Below are 16,327 nucleotides of genomic sequence, written 5' to 3'. Positions count from 1 at the left end.
GTGGTCTGAGAGACAGTTTGTTATAATTTCTGTTCTTGTACCTTTGCTGAGGAGTGCTTTACTTCCAATTATGTGGTCAATTTTGGAATAAGTGTGATGTGGTGCTGAGAAGAATGTATATTCTGTTGATTTGGGGTGGAGAGTTCTATAGATGTCTATTAGGTCCGCTTGGTGCAGAGATGAGTTCAATTCCTGGATATCCTTGTTAACTTTCTGTCTCGTTGATCTGTCTAATGTTGACAGTGGAGTGTTGAAGTCTCCCATTATTATTGTATGGGAGTCTAAGTCCCTTTGTAAGTCTCTAAGGACTTGCTTTATGAATCTGGGTGCTCCTGTATTGGGTGCATATATATTTAGGATAGTTAGCTCTTCCTGTTGAATTGATCCCTTTACCATTATGTAATGGCCTTCTTTGTCTCTTTTGATCTTTGATGGTTTAAAGTCTGTTTTGTCAGAGACTAGGATTGCAACCCCTGCTTTTTTTTGTTCTCCATTTGCTTGGTAGATCTTCCTCCATCCCTTTATTTTGAGCCTATGTATGTCTCTGCATGTGAGATGGGTCTCCTGAATACAGCAGACTGATGGGTCTTGACTCTTTATCCAGTTTGCCAGTCTGTGTCTTTTAATTGGAGCATTTAGTCCATTAACATTTAAGGTTAATATTGTTATGTGTGAACTTGATCCTGCCATTATGATATTAACTGGTTATATTGCTCGTTAGTTGATGTAGTTTCTTCCTAGCCTCGATGGTCTTTACATTTTGGCATGTTTTTGCAATGGCTGGTACCGGTTGTTCCTTTCCATGTTTAGGGCTTCCTTCAGGGTCTCTTGTAAGGCAGGCCTGGTGGTGACAAAATCTCTAAGCATTTGCTTATCTGTAAAGGATTTTATTTCTCCTTCACTGATGAAACTTAGTTTGGCTGGATATGAAATTCTGGGTTTAAAATTCTTTTCTTTAAGAACGTTGAATATTGGCCCCCACTCTCTTCTGGCTTGTAGAGTTTCTGCCGAGAGATCTGCTGTTAGTCTGATGGGCTTCCCTTTGTGGGTAACCCGACCTTTCTCTCTGGCTGCCCTGAAGATTTTTTCCTTCATTTCAACTTTGGTGAATCTGGCAATTATGTGTCTTGGAGTTGCTCTTCTGGAGGAGTATCTTTGTGGCGTTCTCTGTATTTCCTGAATTTGAATGTTGGCCTGCCCTACTAGGTTGGTGAAGTTCTCCTGGATGATGTCCTGAAGAGTGTTTTCCAACTTGGTTCCATTTCCGCCCTCCCTTTCAGGCACCCCAATCAGACATAGATTTGGTCTTTTTACATAATCCCATACTTCTTGTAGGCTTTGTTCATTTCTTTTTCTTCTTTTTTCTTTTGGTTTCCCTTCTCGCTTCATTTCATTCATTTGATCCTCAATCGCTGATACTCTTTCTTCCAGTTGATCGAGTCGGTTACTGAAGCTTGTGCATTTGTCACGTATTTCTCGTGTCATGGTTTTCATCTCTGTCATTTCGTTTATGACCTTCTCTGCATTAATTAGTCTAGCTGTCAATTCTTCCACTCTTTTTTCAAGATTTTTAGTTTCTTTTCGCTGGGTACGTAATTCCTCCTTTAGCTCTGAGAAGTTTGATGGACTGAAGCCTTCTTCTCTCATCTCGTCAAAGTCATTCTCTGACCAGCTTCGATCCGTTGCTGGCGATGGGCTGCGCTCCTTTGCAGGGGGAGATGCGCTCTTATTTTTTGAATTTCCAGCTTTTCTGCCCTGCTTTTTCCCCATCTTTGTGGTTTTATCTGTCTCTGTTCTTTGATGATGGTGACGTACTGATGGGGTTTTGGTATAGGTGTCCTTCCTGTTTGATAGTTTTCCTTCTGACAGTCAGGACCCTCAGCTATAGGTCTGTTGGAGATTGCTTGAGGTCCACTCCAGACCCTGTTTGCCTGGGTATCAGCAGCAGAGGTTGCAGAAGATAGAATATTGCTGAACAGCAAGTGTACCTGTCAGACAGAGTCGTTCGCGTCTGCTCAGGCCTCTGCTGCTTCCCCTGTTGTTTTTTTAGCTGAGCCCTGCCCCAGAGGTGGAGTCTATAGAGACAGGCAGGTTTCCTTGAGCTGCTGTGAGCTCCACCCAGTTCGAGCTTCCCAGCAGCTTTGTTTACCTACTTAAGCCTCAGCAATGGCGGGTGCCCCTCCCCCAGCCTCGCTGCTGCCTTGCGGTTAGATCGCCGCAGACTGCTGTGTTAACAATGAGGGCGGCTCCGTGGGCGTGGGACCCTCCCGGCCAGGTGAGGGATGTATTCTTTTGGTGTGCCCGTTTGCTTAGAGCGCGGTATTGGGGTGGGAGTTACCCAATTTTCCAGGTGTTGTGTGTCTCAGTTCCCCTGGCTAGGAAAAGGGATACCCTTCCCCCTTGCGCTTCCCAGGTGAGGCGATGCCTCGCCCTGCTTCAGCTCTTGCTGGTCAGGCTGCAGCAACTGACCAGCGCCGATTGTCCGGCACTCCCTAGTGAGATGACCCCAGTACCTCAGTTGAAGATGCAGAAATCACCGGTCTTCTGTGTTGCTCGCGCTGGGAGTTGGAGACTGGAGCTGTTCCTATTCGGCCATCTTGCTCCGCCCCCTGTTTTAGAAATCTTAACCGGAAAGAATACTTCTCCAGATCAGCAATTTATATTCGAGATTCCTAGTAATCTAGAGGTAGTATTGAGAAATCTCATTTTTGATTCTTTATACATAGCCTATTTATCAGTTCTTGGAGATTTTCTTGTTTTATTCTTCAATAACTTTTTTTTTCTTTCTAGAATTCCTGGTAGTTTGGTGTTGGACCTCTTGCCCTGAAACCCTGATAAATATCTAGTTTTTCAATTTTCCCTTTCCACTCACTAGGAAGTTTCTTCAGTTGTGTTTTCTAACCCAGTTTTTGTTTTGTTGTTATAGTGTAACACACAAAACATTTTCTTTTGACTGTTCTTTTTATGGCATAGTGTTACTTTTTCACAAATAAATCCTTTTACTTCTCTGAAGATATTAATACTTTTTTTTGAAGCTTTCCTATAGAGTCTATTTCTTTTAACTTTTTGGAGGGGTGATTTTGTCTCTATCTTTTACCTTAGTGATATTTTTCTCAAATGTCATGTTAATCTTGAGCTGTCATTTTAGAGTGAAATATTGCAAAACTGATTAGAAGCACTGTAGGCTCTGATGGTCCTTGCTATTTGTTTCTTGTAAGACGATCATGGTAGGTTTTTTAGTAATATGTTTACATACAGAAGCCTCATGCTAGTATCTTTTAAGTGAATCTTCTTCCTGAGCGTTATAGGCCTGGTAACCAGTTTTTTTTTTTTGGAGACGGAGTGTTGCCCTGTCACCCAGGATGGAGTACAGTGGCATGATCTTGGCTCACTGCAACCTCCGCCTCCCAGGTTCAAGTAATTCTCCTGCCTCAGCCTCCCAAGTAGCTGGATTACAGACACACACCACCATGCCCGGCTAATTTTTGTATTTTTAGTAGAGATGGAGTTTCTCCCTGTTGCTCAGGCTGATCTTGATCTCCTGACCTCAGGTGACCTACCCACCTCGGCCTCCCAAAATGCTGGGATTACAGCGTGAGCCACTGTGCCCAGCCTGGTAACCAGTTTTCAGTTGGCTCATGAGGGAAAGTGGACTTTGAGTATTGGTAGTTATGATGTAGACTTTTATTTGATTCCTCTACTTTAGTATAGCTATGCCTGAGTCTCCTAGCCCCAAAACCTCCTGTTTTATTCTGTCCATTGAATAAAACTACACTATTATGTTGAGTGAAGGCAGAGAGACAGTTTTCCAACAGTGCAAAGTGGGGGAGAAGGATTCTGTGATGTTGGAGTGCAAGTCTACATCTTAAACTGCCTTTCAACTTATCCACTATCAGCGCCTCACCCTCACTTTCATAGTCACTTCCAGAGTTACTTGGTACCTCTATTTCCTGAGATTGTCAGAGGTAATGCAAGAGTAAATGTGTTTTCCTCTTAATTCAATCTAATGCTGACTTAGCGATCAGTTTTTATCTCTCCTTCTGTTTCCAGATTTCTAGCTATTGTTACTGTCCTTGACTTCTCTAGTCAGTGTTGGTTTGTAGGCATATATTTATTTTTATTTGTTTCTTAATCCTTTGATGTCTTTTAGTGAGGTCTGGGGAGGAGTAGAAGTAAATGCAAGCTTTTAACTGATATTTTTAACTGGAAACTGGTTCATGATGTATTTTGTATGATATGACTCCATAAAATGAAGAAGTGTGAATCTTTTAATGTAGCTTTTTATACACCACTTTATGAAAGCACTAAGCTCTTTGTAGATATGTTTAAAATTAGTAGTTGCACACTAAAATTCAGGCTTTATCATTGACTTCCAAGAATCTTTTTAGCCCCTGGAATTTTATGTTGAGTACCTTTTTTTTTTTTTTTTTTTTCTCATTTTAAGATGTAGATATAGCAGAGATGGAAGCTGAGATTGAAGATACTTTTTTTGTTTTATTTTCATTTTTTGGCCCCAGTTCATTTGGTTCATATAATCTTGGAAATTGTTATTTCGGTTTGCTTAAAAGTGAGAACGTGTTCTTTAGAATAGAGAGTGCTGGCATTTTATAGAAATATTTTAGTAATTCCTTGCATCCTTCTCTCTCTAAAATACTTTGTTACTGCATCATTTAAAAGTCTTCTGCTTCTTAAAAGAGTAATTGGATCAACAAATAATTAGCTGAATAAAAATGAGTAATTAGATAAATAAAAATATATACTTATAGAGATGGTAGTCCTAGAAAATATTGGATCTCGTTAGGGTTAGAGGAAGGAATAACATAAAATATGCTGTGATTCTTTAGGGCTGTATAAACAAGGCAGATGAATCTGGAACAGCATGGTGATGATACTTTTTCCTTTGAGATTGTTTAGAATACTTGAGAAGTATGTTTTCCATTACCTTAAATGACATGATTAATAAAAGCCATACATTTGACCTAATATCTTTGATATTCTTTCCAATTGTGTGATTTTTAAAGGTGACAATTTGGTAGCCTGTCTCACCTTAGATTGGTATCATTGGTTAGCATGCTTGTTAGATACTAGGATTTGTTTTTTAAGCATAAAGATGTAATATTAAAAAAGAAAAAATACTCTGCTGGCACTTAGGAATGAAATTAAACAGGAGTGCCTCTGTGTGAGTACTTCATAAATAGAGATTTAATTGTGTGTGTATACAGTGTTGTTAAAAAATAATTTTTAAGAAACACATTTTGAGACAACAAAAACTGATACCAGATGGTGAAGCTGTTTTCATGAAAGCATTTGAAACTTTACACCACCTGCCCTACCAGAGCTCAAGGGAAGAGTTTATAGAAATCTGTTCAATAATACTGCACAAGCCTTATAAATTATTTGAAAAAAGCTTCTTAAAGAAATGTTTCCCTTCAGAACCCTAAAAACAAAATAAGATAAAACTCAGGCTAATGTGTTTCATGTCGGCTTTACCTTTTTTCCTGAAGGAATTCTGAAGCACTTTGCAAGATTGAAGTTACATATAAAATGTAGAGGTCAAATGTTATTACTACCTAAAGGGATGTCCTGGGTACCTTGCTATAAAATGTACTGATGTCTGTTTTGTGTAGCAGTTAAGAGCAGTCATTGGGAAGACACTCCCAGATATGTTCTTTATTAGTTGTATGACTTGGGCAAATTATTTAACCAACCACTGCCTCTGTGCCTTCATCTCTGAAATGGATGTAATAATGTTACCTGTCTCACATAGTTGTCTGGAGGATGAGTTAATATTTGTATGTGGCTCTACACAATGCCTGAAACAAATGACTATGTGTTTGCTATTTTTATTACCAAGTGTAGTAACAAATAACTTCTCTATTGACTGCAACTTTAAATCTATTTTCTGTGCAATAATGTGTCATTATTTCAGATCTAATTTGTATTGTGTGGTAGCTGGAACATAGACTAAGATGGCATTGTCTTGTATACGTTATCTTTTTCTGTTTTTTGAAATTTATGAAGCAAATTAAGCTAGTAATTGAAATTAACTTTCGAAGTACTTTAGCAAATTCTTACAGTGTATATATTAATTATATGTCATTACAATGAAATTAATTGCCAGATAGTGAATATATGTTTAGAAACACATGAGAGGAGTATTGAACTTTTGCACAGAAAAGATAATTCTTAAACATTTAGAAATCATAGATATTTATTAATTTAATTTTACATTGGCAGTTAGAAGCACGGGACTTCTCAAGATTTTCATTTTATTATTTAGTTGAAATTTTGATTAATTTGTAAGGTTTACCAATATGAATTAATTTAAGTTTCCATTTGCTAGAAAAAGGAAGGCTGGGATCACACCTGTAATCCCAGCACTTTGGAAGGGCGAGACGGGCGAATCACCTGAGGTCAGGAGTTCGAGACCATCCTGACCAACATGGAGAACTCGGTCTCTACTAAAAATACAAAATTAGCCAGGAATGGTGGCACATGCCTGTAATCTCAGCTACTCAAGAGGCTGAGGCAGGAGAATGGCATGAACCTAGGAGGCGGAGGTTGTGGTGAGCCGAGATCGCACCGTTGAACTCCAGCCTAGGCAACAAGAGCAAAATTCTGTCTCAAAAACAAAAAAAAATAGGAATAGTGCTGAGAAAAGATCTAAGTGTGAAGTTTTATCTTTAACTAATTATTAGAATTCAGTATTGAAATTCACATGTGGAAAACAGCTAATTGAATGTTGATAGTTTTAATGAGGAAAATAGTTTATTCAGTGTTTATATGAATTTAGTTTAAAAATGAATTGGTTATTTTACATTTTTAAATAGGAAAGTATCAAATGCACACATTTTAAATAACCATATTTAAATTTTTCTTTTTGTTTCCAGCTTTATTGAGATGTAATTATCAACGATCTTATTTGTTTAAGGTATACAGTGTGATAATTTGATATCCCTATATATTGTGAAATGGTTAACACAAGCTAATGATATAACTGTCACCTAACAGAGTTTTATGTGTGTGTGTGTGTGTGTGGTAAGAACACTTAAGATGTACAGTCTTAGCAAATTTCAGGTGTACAGTATGTTATTATTAGCTATAGTCACCATGCTATATATTACATCTCCAGAATTTATTCTTCTTCTAAATGAAAGTTTGTATCCTTTATGTGGGATCTATGTATATGTGGAATCTAAAAAAAAAAAATAAACTCATAGAAACAGAGTAGAATGGTGATTAATAGGGACTGAGAGATGGGGTTAATGGTGAGATGTTGGTTAAAAAGTTTTTAATTCAGCCAGGCGTGGTTGCTTATGCCTGTAATCCCAGCACTTTGTGAGGCCCAGGTGGGTGGATCATGAGGTCAAGAGTTCCAGACCAGCCTGTTCAATATGGTGAAACCCTGTCTGTACTAAAAATACAAAAATTAGCCAGGTGTGGTGGTGTGTGCCTGTAGTCCCAGCTACTCAGGAGGCTGAGGCAGAAAAATCACTTGAAGAAGAATCACTGGGAGGTGGAGGTTGCAGTGTGCAGAGATTGTGCCACTGCACTCCATCCTGGGTGACAGAGCAAAACTCCATCTCAAAAATGTTTTTTTAATTCCAAAATGTATTTTGAAATTACATGGAAATTAATGGTGAACTTTTCAAGCTTTCTGTAGGCTTTATTTATTTATTTATTTATTTATTTATTTATTTATTTATTTTTTAATAAGGTAGTGATGGCAGTGGCAACCAATCTGGAGCCACTGCTGCCATCAAACTGGCTGCAGCAGAGAGGTGCGGCCAGGGCTGCATACTCCACAGAGATGGCGTGAGCCAAGGACAAGTGGGAGCCCCGCCCCTTCCGAGCTGGTAGAGCGGGAGCTCCTCGGGTGCAATTGCAGCTGCCAAGTTGTGGCTGTGGGACCCAGGCCTCCCACTCCGTGGAGCAGACAGCAGTCCTTCTCTCCTGGGTGTAGCTACAGATGTCCAAGTCGTTGCTGTGCGTTCAGGCCTTCCTGTGTTCTTGGTGGAGGCTGGGAGCAGTCAGGAGCCCTGTGTTCCTGGTTGCAGCAGCCGCTGCCCAAGCCAAGGCTGCAGAGCCAGGCATCTTTGCACTCTTGGGGACCAGAAGAGTCCCCCTACCCCCGCAAGCTCAAAGGTGTCTGCTCCTACTGCCTGGCCTCTCCCTGCTCCCGGTGTCCGCTCCTATCTCAGAGCAAGATTGGGGCCGGGGCCAGGTGCTGTCACAGCCCATCTGGATGTGTGCACTCTTGCGGAAGTGCTGATACCCAGCTCCCTGCTGCCTCGGCCCTCCTCTGGCCTTTGGGTCCTGATGAGCATGGGAGGGAGGAAAGCTGAGGGAGCACTGAGGGCAACTCAGCACTGGCCTGCAGACACCTCTTGGCATGAACAGCCTGGGCGCTGTGAACAGCAGGAGATGAAGCTGGACCATGGGCAGAAGGGAGCAGGTCCTCGGTGAAGCCCCACCTTCAGGCCAGGGAGGGCCTGAAAGTTGGGGGCCGACTAGTCCTGCGGACCACAGTAGGAACTTGTGGTGCCTTTTCTGGGCCTGCCTATGGCCGCCCATGGACCAGTTGGTGTGCACTTCCTCCCGTGAGGCGCATAAAAGCCCCCAGATCAACCAGAGCTGCGCAGACATCAGGACGACCAGCTACAGGGAGGAGCTACCCACTCCGGGGCCTACTCTCTGCTGAGAGCTGCAGACATCAGATGACCTCACTGCAGAGAGGAGCTCCCCACCCAGGACCTGCTCTGAGCTATTCTGTCACTCAATAAAGCTCCTCTTCCCCTTGCTCACCCTCCATTTGTGTGTATACCTGATTCTTCCTGGACACGGGACAAGAACTTGGGACCTGAGAGACGCCGGGGCTGAAAGAGCTAACACAAACAGGACCGAAACACTTTGCCTTCTCACCGTGTTATGCGTGAAAACAAGGAGAGAAGAGCTGCGGCCCTTCAGGGAACTGAGACCTGGAAGCGCCCCGAGGCAGGGCTGTGACTCCCTCTTTGGACCTCTTAGGTTCCTGTAGTCTCAAGCTTCCAGCCACCACCATGTTTCCTGGTGGCAGCCGTGGAAGCTGCTTGTGGTGTGCCCGGTCCGGCTGCAGCCTTGCAGAGAGCCGGCGCCTGTGCAGACACCTGGTGCTGGCTGCCCCGCTGCAGCAGCCAGCGTGCCTCACTGTGTGCAGTGGCTGGACCCCATGCTCGCTTGCTCACACACCCCTCACTGCTCCACACCTGGCTCGCCGTTGGCAGTCATGGGATCCAGGCCGGTAGCATGAGCCGAGCACAGCCTGCTCACCCCGAATGGGTGAAACAAGCCCAGTGGGCTAGAGCAGAACTCAGGCAAAGGCACTGCCAGCCACAGAGGCTTCTGACCAGAAAAGCAACACCCCGAGGATCCTGCAACAGTAGTTTTACAAAAAAGTGTTTATTTTGTCATATAAAAATCTGGTTTTTAATATTTGCAAAAATAAAATTAAGGATGAAGTTTTTCAGTAGTGTTTATTTCTGTATTTATACAATTGAAATTCAAGTAAATATCTTTCAGTGAAAAATACATTCATTTGTTTCTTCACTAAATATTAGGTATGTCTTGTATGTGAGAAACTATGATAGTTACTGGTTTTATCTTGATGAACAAAACAGAAATGGATTCTGTACTCAAGAATCTCAACATCTGTTGGATGTGATGGATATATTTACCCTGATTGATCATTACACATTGTATACATATATCAAAATGCCACATTTACCTCTTAAATATGTCAATTAACATGTATCAATAAAATGCATATTTTGCAAAAAGAAAAGGCTCGGGAAAAAGAAATTTAGTGTGGGTGATATATGAAGCAAAAACAAATATAAAATTACACGTTCTGTTTAGTATAATTAAGCAAAGAAATGGAGCAAGAGAACAGAGAGACCTGAATGATCTGTGCATAGTCAGAAATGGTCACTTGATGGGAAAGACATTAAAGGTGAACTCTCAAGAATAAGCAGGAGCCAGCCATGTTAGAAGCAGGCAGGCAGCATTCCAAGCAGAGACAATGGCATATGGGAAGGCCATGAGGCAAGAAAGAGTATGGAGAAGAGAGGCAGTGTGGCCAGAGAGTGGTGTCCACAGAGTATGTACCCGCAGATTTTGATGGCTGACTGGATGAATGGATGACCGCAGAAGCCAACTTTCAATGGTAGAAGTGCAGAATAGCTTTCTCCACCTGTAGGACGGTTGTTCTTTCATCTGCTACACCCTGTGGCTTCTCATTCCATTTCACTGTCGGCTGGGATTTGTCTTATTTACCTGTCCCTTCATAGAATGTTAAAGAGATTTAATAATCTTTAAAACTATTGAGTTAAAAATAGATGAAGACATCAAATAGTCACCTGGCAATTGAGAAAAATTAAAATAATTGGGAGAATATCTTAGGAGCTGATTCTCTCAGAGGCTGAGGTTTTCCTCAGAGAGCCCAGTAGTAGGGTGTGTCTTTTGCATTATGAGCGCCTGAGAGGGGAGATGTTGCTAGTCAGATGCTGCATCTTTGACTGATCCGTAAACCTAACAAATACTAAGTTATCTGCCCTCCCTCTTTCCCTTTTTCTGTGGACACAAATATTAAGTTCCTGGATGATGCCTCAGACCACAAACTGTCTATCAAGATGGTGATGGAATTCTAAGAAATTTTATGAGTTGGAGTGGCTGCAGTTAATCTTAAGTAAGAAATGTGAAAATAGGTTGTAAACCTTTTACACTTGATGTTTTGGCAGGTTTCAAAACTTTGAATTTAATTCTGAGTGTTCTAAAGTTTCTTGCATTCCCTCAACTTTTCTTTTAAAAGATGCTGATTATATGAGTGCTGATCATTTGAGATTTTATTTATCTATCATCCCGCACATGGTGCCAGAAGGACTGTGCTTTTAATCATGCCACTCATTCCTTCAGCAAATTCTTTTTCAGTACCATTTTCCTCTCTGCGCTACTTGCTGATCATATGGAAGGAAATAAATATTGCCCTTGTAAAGCATAAGACCTGGTGTGGGAGACAAACATTAAGCAAATAAACAAATATATAAAATTAGAGGTTGTGTTAAGTGCTGTGAGGAAAAGTAGAGGGTATTGTGAGAGAGAATAACTTTGTTATCCACTTTGGATCGGGTCATTGGGGAAGGATTTCTTTGTAGTTGATTTAGATGTAACTGTAAGATAAGGAGTAAGCAAAGGGAATAGTGGGGTAATGGGAGGCCGTAAGGCCTCTATCCCCCACAGATGTTAATTATTTTTATCTTAAAATGGAAGATTATATGTGTAGTTGAGCTCTAGCTTACTGTTATTCACAGTGTGAAGTGGGTTGTGTCCCAAAACAAAATCTTGATTTACTGAATTACTGTTTGGATTGGGTTAGAAGGTATGTATTTTTCTGCCTTTAAGTGTGGAAGAGAGAAACATGAAATGAGCAAAAAGTGACTAATTTATCCAGTGTATAATTATTATGTGTTTGCTTAATGTATCTTTATCTTTTAACGTTTAATGCTGATAATTTAAGGAACCCTGGGTTGCTGGAGAAAGTGAAAGCTAGATACCTCTAACACTGTTGGATGTTGCAAAGTGAGGAAAACCCATTGCAAGACAGGCCAAGAAAAGTTAAAAAGAAGCTGAAAGATGAAAAATATGATGGAAAGAGGGCTGGGTGGTCAGTTGTGGTAACATGCTTTTAAAGTAATTTTTTTTTTTTTTTTTTTTTTTTTTTGAGATAGGGCTCTCACTGTGTCTCCCAGGCTGGAGTATAGTGGTGCAGTCATAACTTACTGCAGCTTCAACCTCCTGGGCTCAAGTGATCCTTTCACTGCAGCCTCCCGAATAGCTTGGACAACAGGTGTGCGCCACCGTGCCTGGCTATTTTTTTTTTAAATATATTTTGTAGAGACAGGGTTTCGCCATGTTGCCCAGTGATCCACCCACCTCAGCTTCTCAAAGTGATGGGATTATAAGCATGAGCCACCACCCCTGGCCGAAATTTTTATTTTGTTTTATTTTTCTGTTATTAGAGTTAAATATGAAGTGGTTACATGCTTTTAAGACCTTTACATGTTCTTATTACATCATAATTAGTTCAATGCTTATATGTGAAAATGTCTGCACTGAAGAATCTCAAAAACTTTTTTTTGTATTTGATCCGATTTGGTGTAATTTTATCTTATGCAGAACATATTTGCTAACGATTAATTTGGGAGGCTTGCTGTGTTTCACTTGCATAATAGATGTGTGGCTGGGGAACCAGCTCAGAGACAAGCTCTCTACACTTCCTGAAGTTCTTTTTTTGTTAAGTCTTCTGAGAGCCAAGGAAAGTTATGCCAACTCCTTGTTTTAAACATTTTAGAAAATTGCAAAAGCACAAGGTAGACAGGGTTGATGTTTGTTTAGAAATAATATTTTTTAAAAATAGGAAGTTCATTTTCATGTGTTTTCTGTGTTAAAGACCAAAAGTACCTACGATTATCTGCCTTCAGGGAAGGAGAATATAAAATAAAAATAAAAAGCAATCCTAAGTAAAAACAGTTCTTCACTTTCTTCCTTATATAGTCAGAAAAATAGTTTCTTTTTTCTTTTAAGTCTGAAACCTGTGATTATATTATTTTGCTTTTGTTTTTCATGTCAGTAGCCATTTTAAACTACCTTTGCCTTTCATATGATCATTTAAAAATAATGTTTCACTGAATTTTGAATGCTTATAAATGATCTGTATATTTGTTCAGGTCTTCTTCAGCTTATTCAATCAAAATTAAATATGTTTTCCGTGTAAATCCAATTGACAAAGCCTTGTTATTTTAGTAAGATATTTATGCCCTAAAACAAAAGTGAAGGGAACATAAAATAGATATATAAGCTTAATGAGGGATGAAAGCTTATATTATTTTGATGAAAGGATTATCTTTATTATTAGAAATGGATTTAGTGATAGTGTTTCTGACCATATTTTATTTTGCACTCAGCCTTACAAATGTGTGCGACAACACTGTTAATTGTGTCATTAAAAAAAAATCCTAGGTCAACTGATTAGAAAGTACTATTATGGTATGTGCCATGGCCAAAACTGTATATTATCATAATCTATTGGTGTCTATGCTGTTTAACAATAAATGATAATATATTTACACGGTTACATTACACATGTATTTAACAATCTAAGTTCATAGTACTTGAATGTAAAATAACAATTTCATACGTTTTGCAGAAAACGCATGTTTCAGAAGAGATGGGTGAAATTTGATGGCCTTAGCATTTCTTACTACAATAATGAGAAGGTAAATACATTTTACAGTTTCCAAAAATTGTTTTTTTGTGCATACTAGATGTCCTTCAGTAAAGTAAGCAAGCAGTTTGTTTTTTAAGAATAGGAGGTGGATTCTCAACATGAAAAGAATTTGAAGTTGCAACTAATAAATATCGTACCATATGCTTAGTTAATTAAAAACAGATGATTTTTGTCTTAAGTATGTACTTTCTCTTAACACACTAATTTTAAGTTTTAACCACGTGCTCTTTTTTTTGTAGCTCTTAATCTAACATTATTTTCTCATTATTTAGATATTTTCACCCCCTAATATTGGCAATACCTATGGTTCTAATAGAAATTTAGGCATCTTCTTACATATTGCTTCTTTATTGCTGCAGGACAGAAGAATATATGCTTTTAGACAGACGGTAACACATAGTGCAACATAACACACACTGCATGCTCTATGGCTGAGAATTATGGAAGATATAGAGAGGTGTTAATTGTTTGGTTTCACTTTGCAGTGACTCAGAGCATCAAATGGGTATAAACACACCTCTTGGAGGTTTGCAAGATGGTTGGATGAGTATTTTTGAAAAGCTGTTGTGGTTTTCTTTTTTTTTTTTTTTTTTTTTTTTTTTTGAGACAAAGTCTTGCTGTGTCGCCCAGGCTGGAGCATAGTGACACGATCTTGCCTCACTGCAGCCTCTGCCTCCTGGGTTCCAGTGATTCTCCTGCCTCAACCTCCCAAGTAGCTGGTATCACAGGTGCACACCACTGTGCCTGGCTAATTTTGTAATTTTAGTAGAGACAAGGTTTCACCATGTTGTCCAGGCTGGTCTCGAACTTCTGATCTCAAGTTATCTGCCGCCTTGGCCTCCCAAAGTGCTGGGATTACAGACATGAGCTACCGTGACCAGCCTTAAAAGCTATTTTGTGTTTTAGCTTTTTTTTTTTTTCTAGTTTGCTTGTACATTTGAATGTTAAGACAATTTGTTCCCTAGGGTGAGTAGAAGGTAGTCTGTATAGCTGACAGAATCTCACTGCTGGTTTTCTCTATCACCTGTAACCTTTTCTGGTTTGATTGAAATGAGGAGGAAAACTACTCAGGAGTGAGACAGGCTTCCATGCCATAAGACTGTTGCTGGTGATACCATTATTTTCATTTGAGATAATTTCTAGTAACTGTGTCAAACTGGACTATTTTTCTCTCTTTCTCTCAGTTTGTTCTTTTAAAGCTCATCTCAACTGCAGTGAAGAGATGAGGACCTCTCACGTTTGTAGTTATTGATGCAATGAAAATGATGCAGCTTGGTTTGAAATTGAGATTAAAAAGTTCATATAAAAATGAGATATTGCAAATCATTTAGCTTAATATTAAAAAGTTTAAGTTGTTATTTTCTTTGACATTTCATCCATTTATTGTCTAGATGGTTGGTTTCATTTTGGCAAAAAAACAGAAACACTGGATTCGGTGTTTCCTAAGAGGAGGCATAGTTTCTGTTGTAACTCTTCTAGCAAAAGGGATGCATAGGTGTAGCCATCGCCGCTATCGTGGCTGGGTGACCCAGTGTTAACAGCTGTGTGAACTGATCACAGTTCTTTTAATGTTTAAATGGGCACTTGAGGAGCATGTGGTTGGGCCTTTGGGAGGTAGTGTGCAGAGTTACACATTCCCTAGGTTTCTTCCACTTTCCTTGAGGCCACCAATCATGTCTCTGTAAGGACTTCCTCATTATATCACAGAAAATGGCATGATCCAAATAGCTCTGGTATTTTATCCCCTGTAAAGAAATCGAACTCACCCCCATTTTCACCCAGCTGTGGGCAGAATTGCCCTGTGATCGTTTCATTGTCTCAAGATGACAAACTTGACCTAGATGTCTGTGTGTTACAGGCTCAAGGGATGCTTTACAATTTCTTTCCTTAAGGAAAATTTTATACTCTGAAAAACACAGGCATTGTGAGCATTGTTGTCATTTGAGTATTTTTTTTTATTGTCTTTATCTTGTACTGTTGCAAGACAAATATAAAAATCAGTGCTACGATGTTAAAAATTACAAGATTTTTCTTGGGATCTCAGATTTTAAATGAGCCATTAGATAAACTACAACTTTCTATGGTTATAGTGACATAGTATTTTGCTTGTTAAGTATATTTTGATCACCTCTGGGGAATTATATTTTTATATTATTCTACCAGAAATATTTGCTTGTTAAATGTATCATTGTTATAGGTGTGTAGGTTATTTATTAAGGAATTGTTTTCTCTTTAACGGGATCTGTTGGAAAGATAATCTTTTTTTGCTCCCTGTTTCTTTCAGTACAGTGCTACTTGACTTATTTCTAGTGACAAAATGGGTTAATGTTAACATTTTCCTCAACAAATAGTTAATTATCTCACTAGAGGAATATTGTTATAAGTTCCTTTAATTCTTATGCAAACTAAAATTTGGAAACAGATCATGTAGGGGATAAACTGTAAATGTTTTTAGGCATTCTCATTCCTGCTGTCTGGTCTCAGCCACTACAGACTTAGAGGAGAGGGGCTTTTACACTGTCCCCAAAGATGCTGTGCCTTTTCCTACCTCCTTAGGTTGACCGACAATGGAAAGATGTTATCTTCCTCTTTTGAGTTTCTAGAGCACTTATTGGTCTAGTTTTGGCCTTGTATTGCCATTTTAACCTACTTGTGTTTGTAGGGTTTCCTTTGTTAAGCCAATCATGTCATCTGTCTCTGCCTAATGATCTTTTTAAACAGTGACTGAGTATACACTATGGGAAACTGGAGTATGTCTTTTCCTACATGTTCCCCTTGTGTTTTTGTTCTTCCGTCTGAGACTCCCTAGCCATTGCCATCCATCAACATTCTGTGCAAACATCAAACCCATCTTGTTATTCACCTCCATGAGTCTTTTCTTTATTTTCTCCAACATATGACATTTGAAAAATAATATGCAGGAAAATTCAGAAGGAAAACAAACTGAAAGTAGGGAGGCAAATCAGGACACTGTTGCACTAAGCCAGGTGTTAATTTATTAGCATG

General features: G+C 39.4%; 1 protein-coding gene across 4 annotated transcripts in view; it reads left to right on the top strand.

The window, feature by feature from the left end:
• ARAP2 (ArfGAP with RhoGAP domain, ankyrin repeat and PH domain 2) overlaps nucleotides 1-16,327 on the top strand; it is a 186,131-nt gene that overhangs the window by 44,597 nt on the left and 125,207 nt on the right. For all 4 annotated transcript variants that reach the window (XM_010365834.2, XM_030921122.1, XM_030921111.1 and 1 more), the window contains exon 7: nucleotides 13,241-13,310. In XM_010365834.2, coding sequence (XP_010364136.2) covers nucleotides 13,241-13,310 — 70 coding nt within the window. The remainder of the gene's footprint in view (nucleotides 1-13,240; nucleotides 13,311-16,327) is intronic.

Source organism: Rhinopithecus roxellana, chromosome 2 (assembly GCF_007565055.1).
Source record: "Rhinopithecus roxellana isolate Shanxi Qingling chromosome 2, ASM756505v1, whole genome shotgun sequence".
NCBI lineage: Eukaryota > Metazoa > Chordata > Mammalia > Primates > Cercopithecidae > Rhinopithecus > Rhinopithecus roxellana.
The sequence above is the reverse complement of the archived record's forward strand: the minus strand, read 5'-3'. Positions and strand labels throughout refer to the sequence as shown.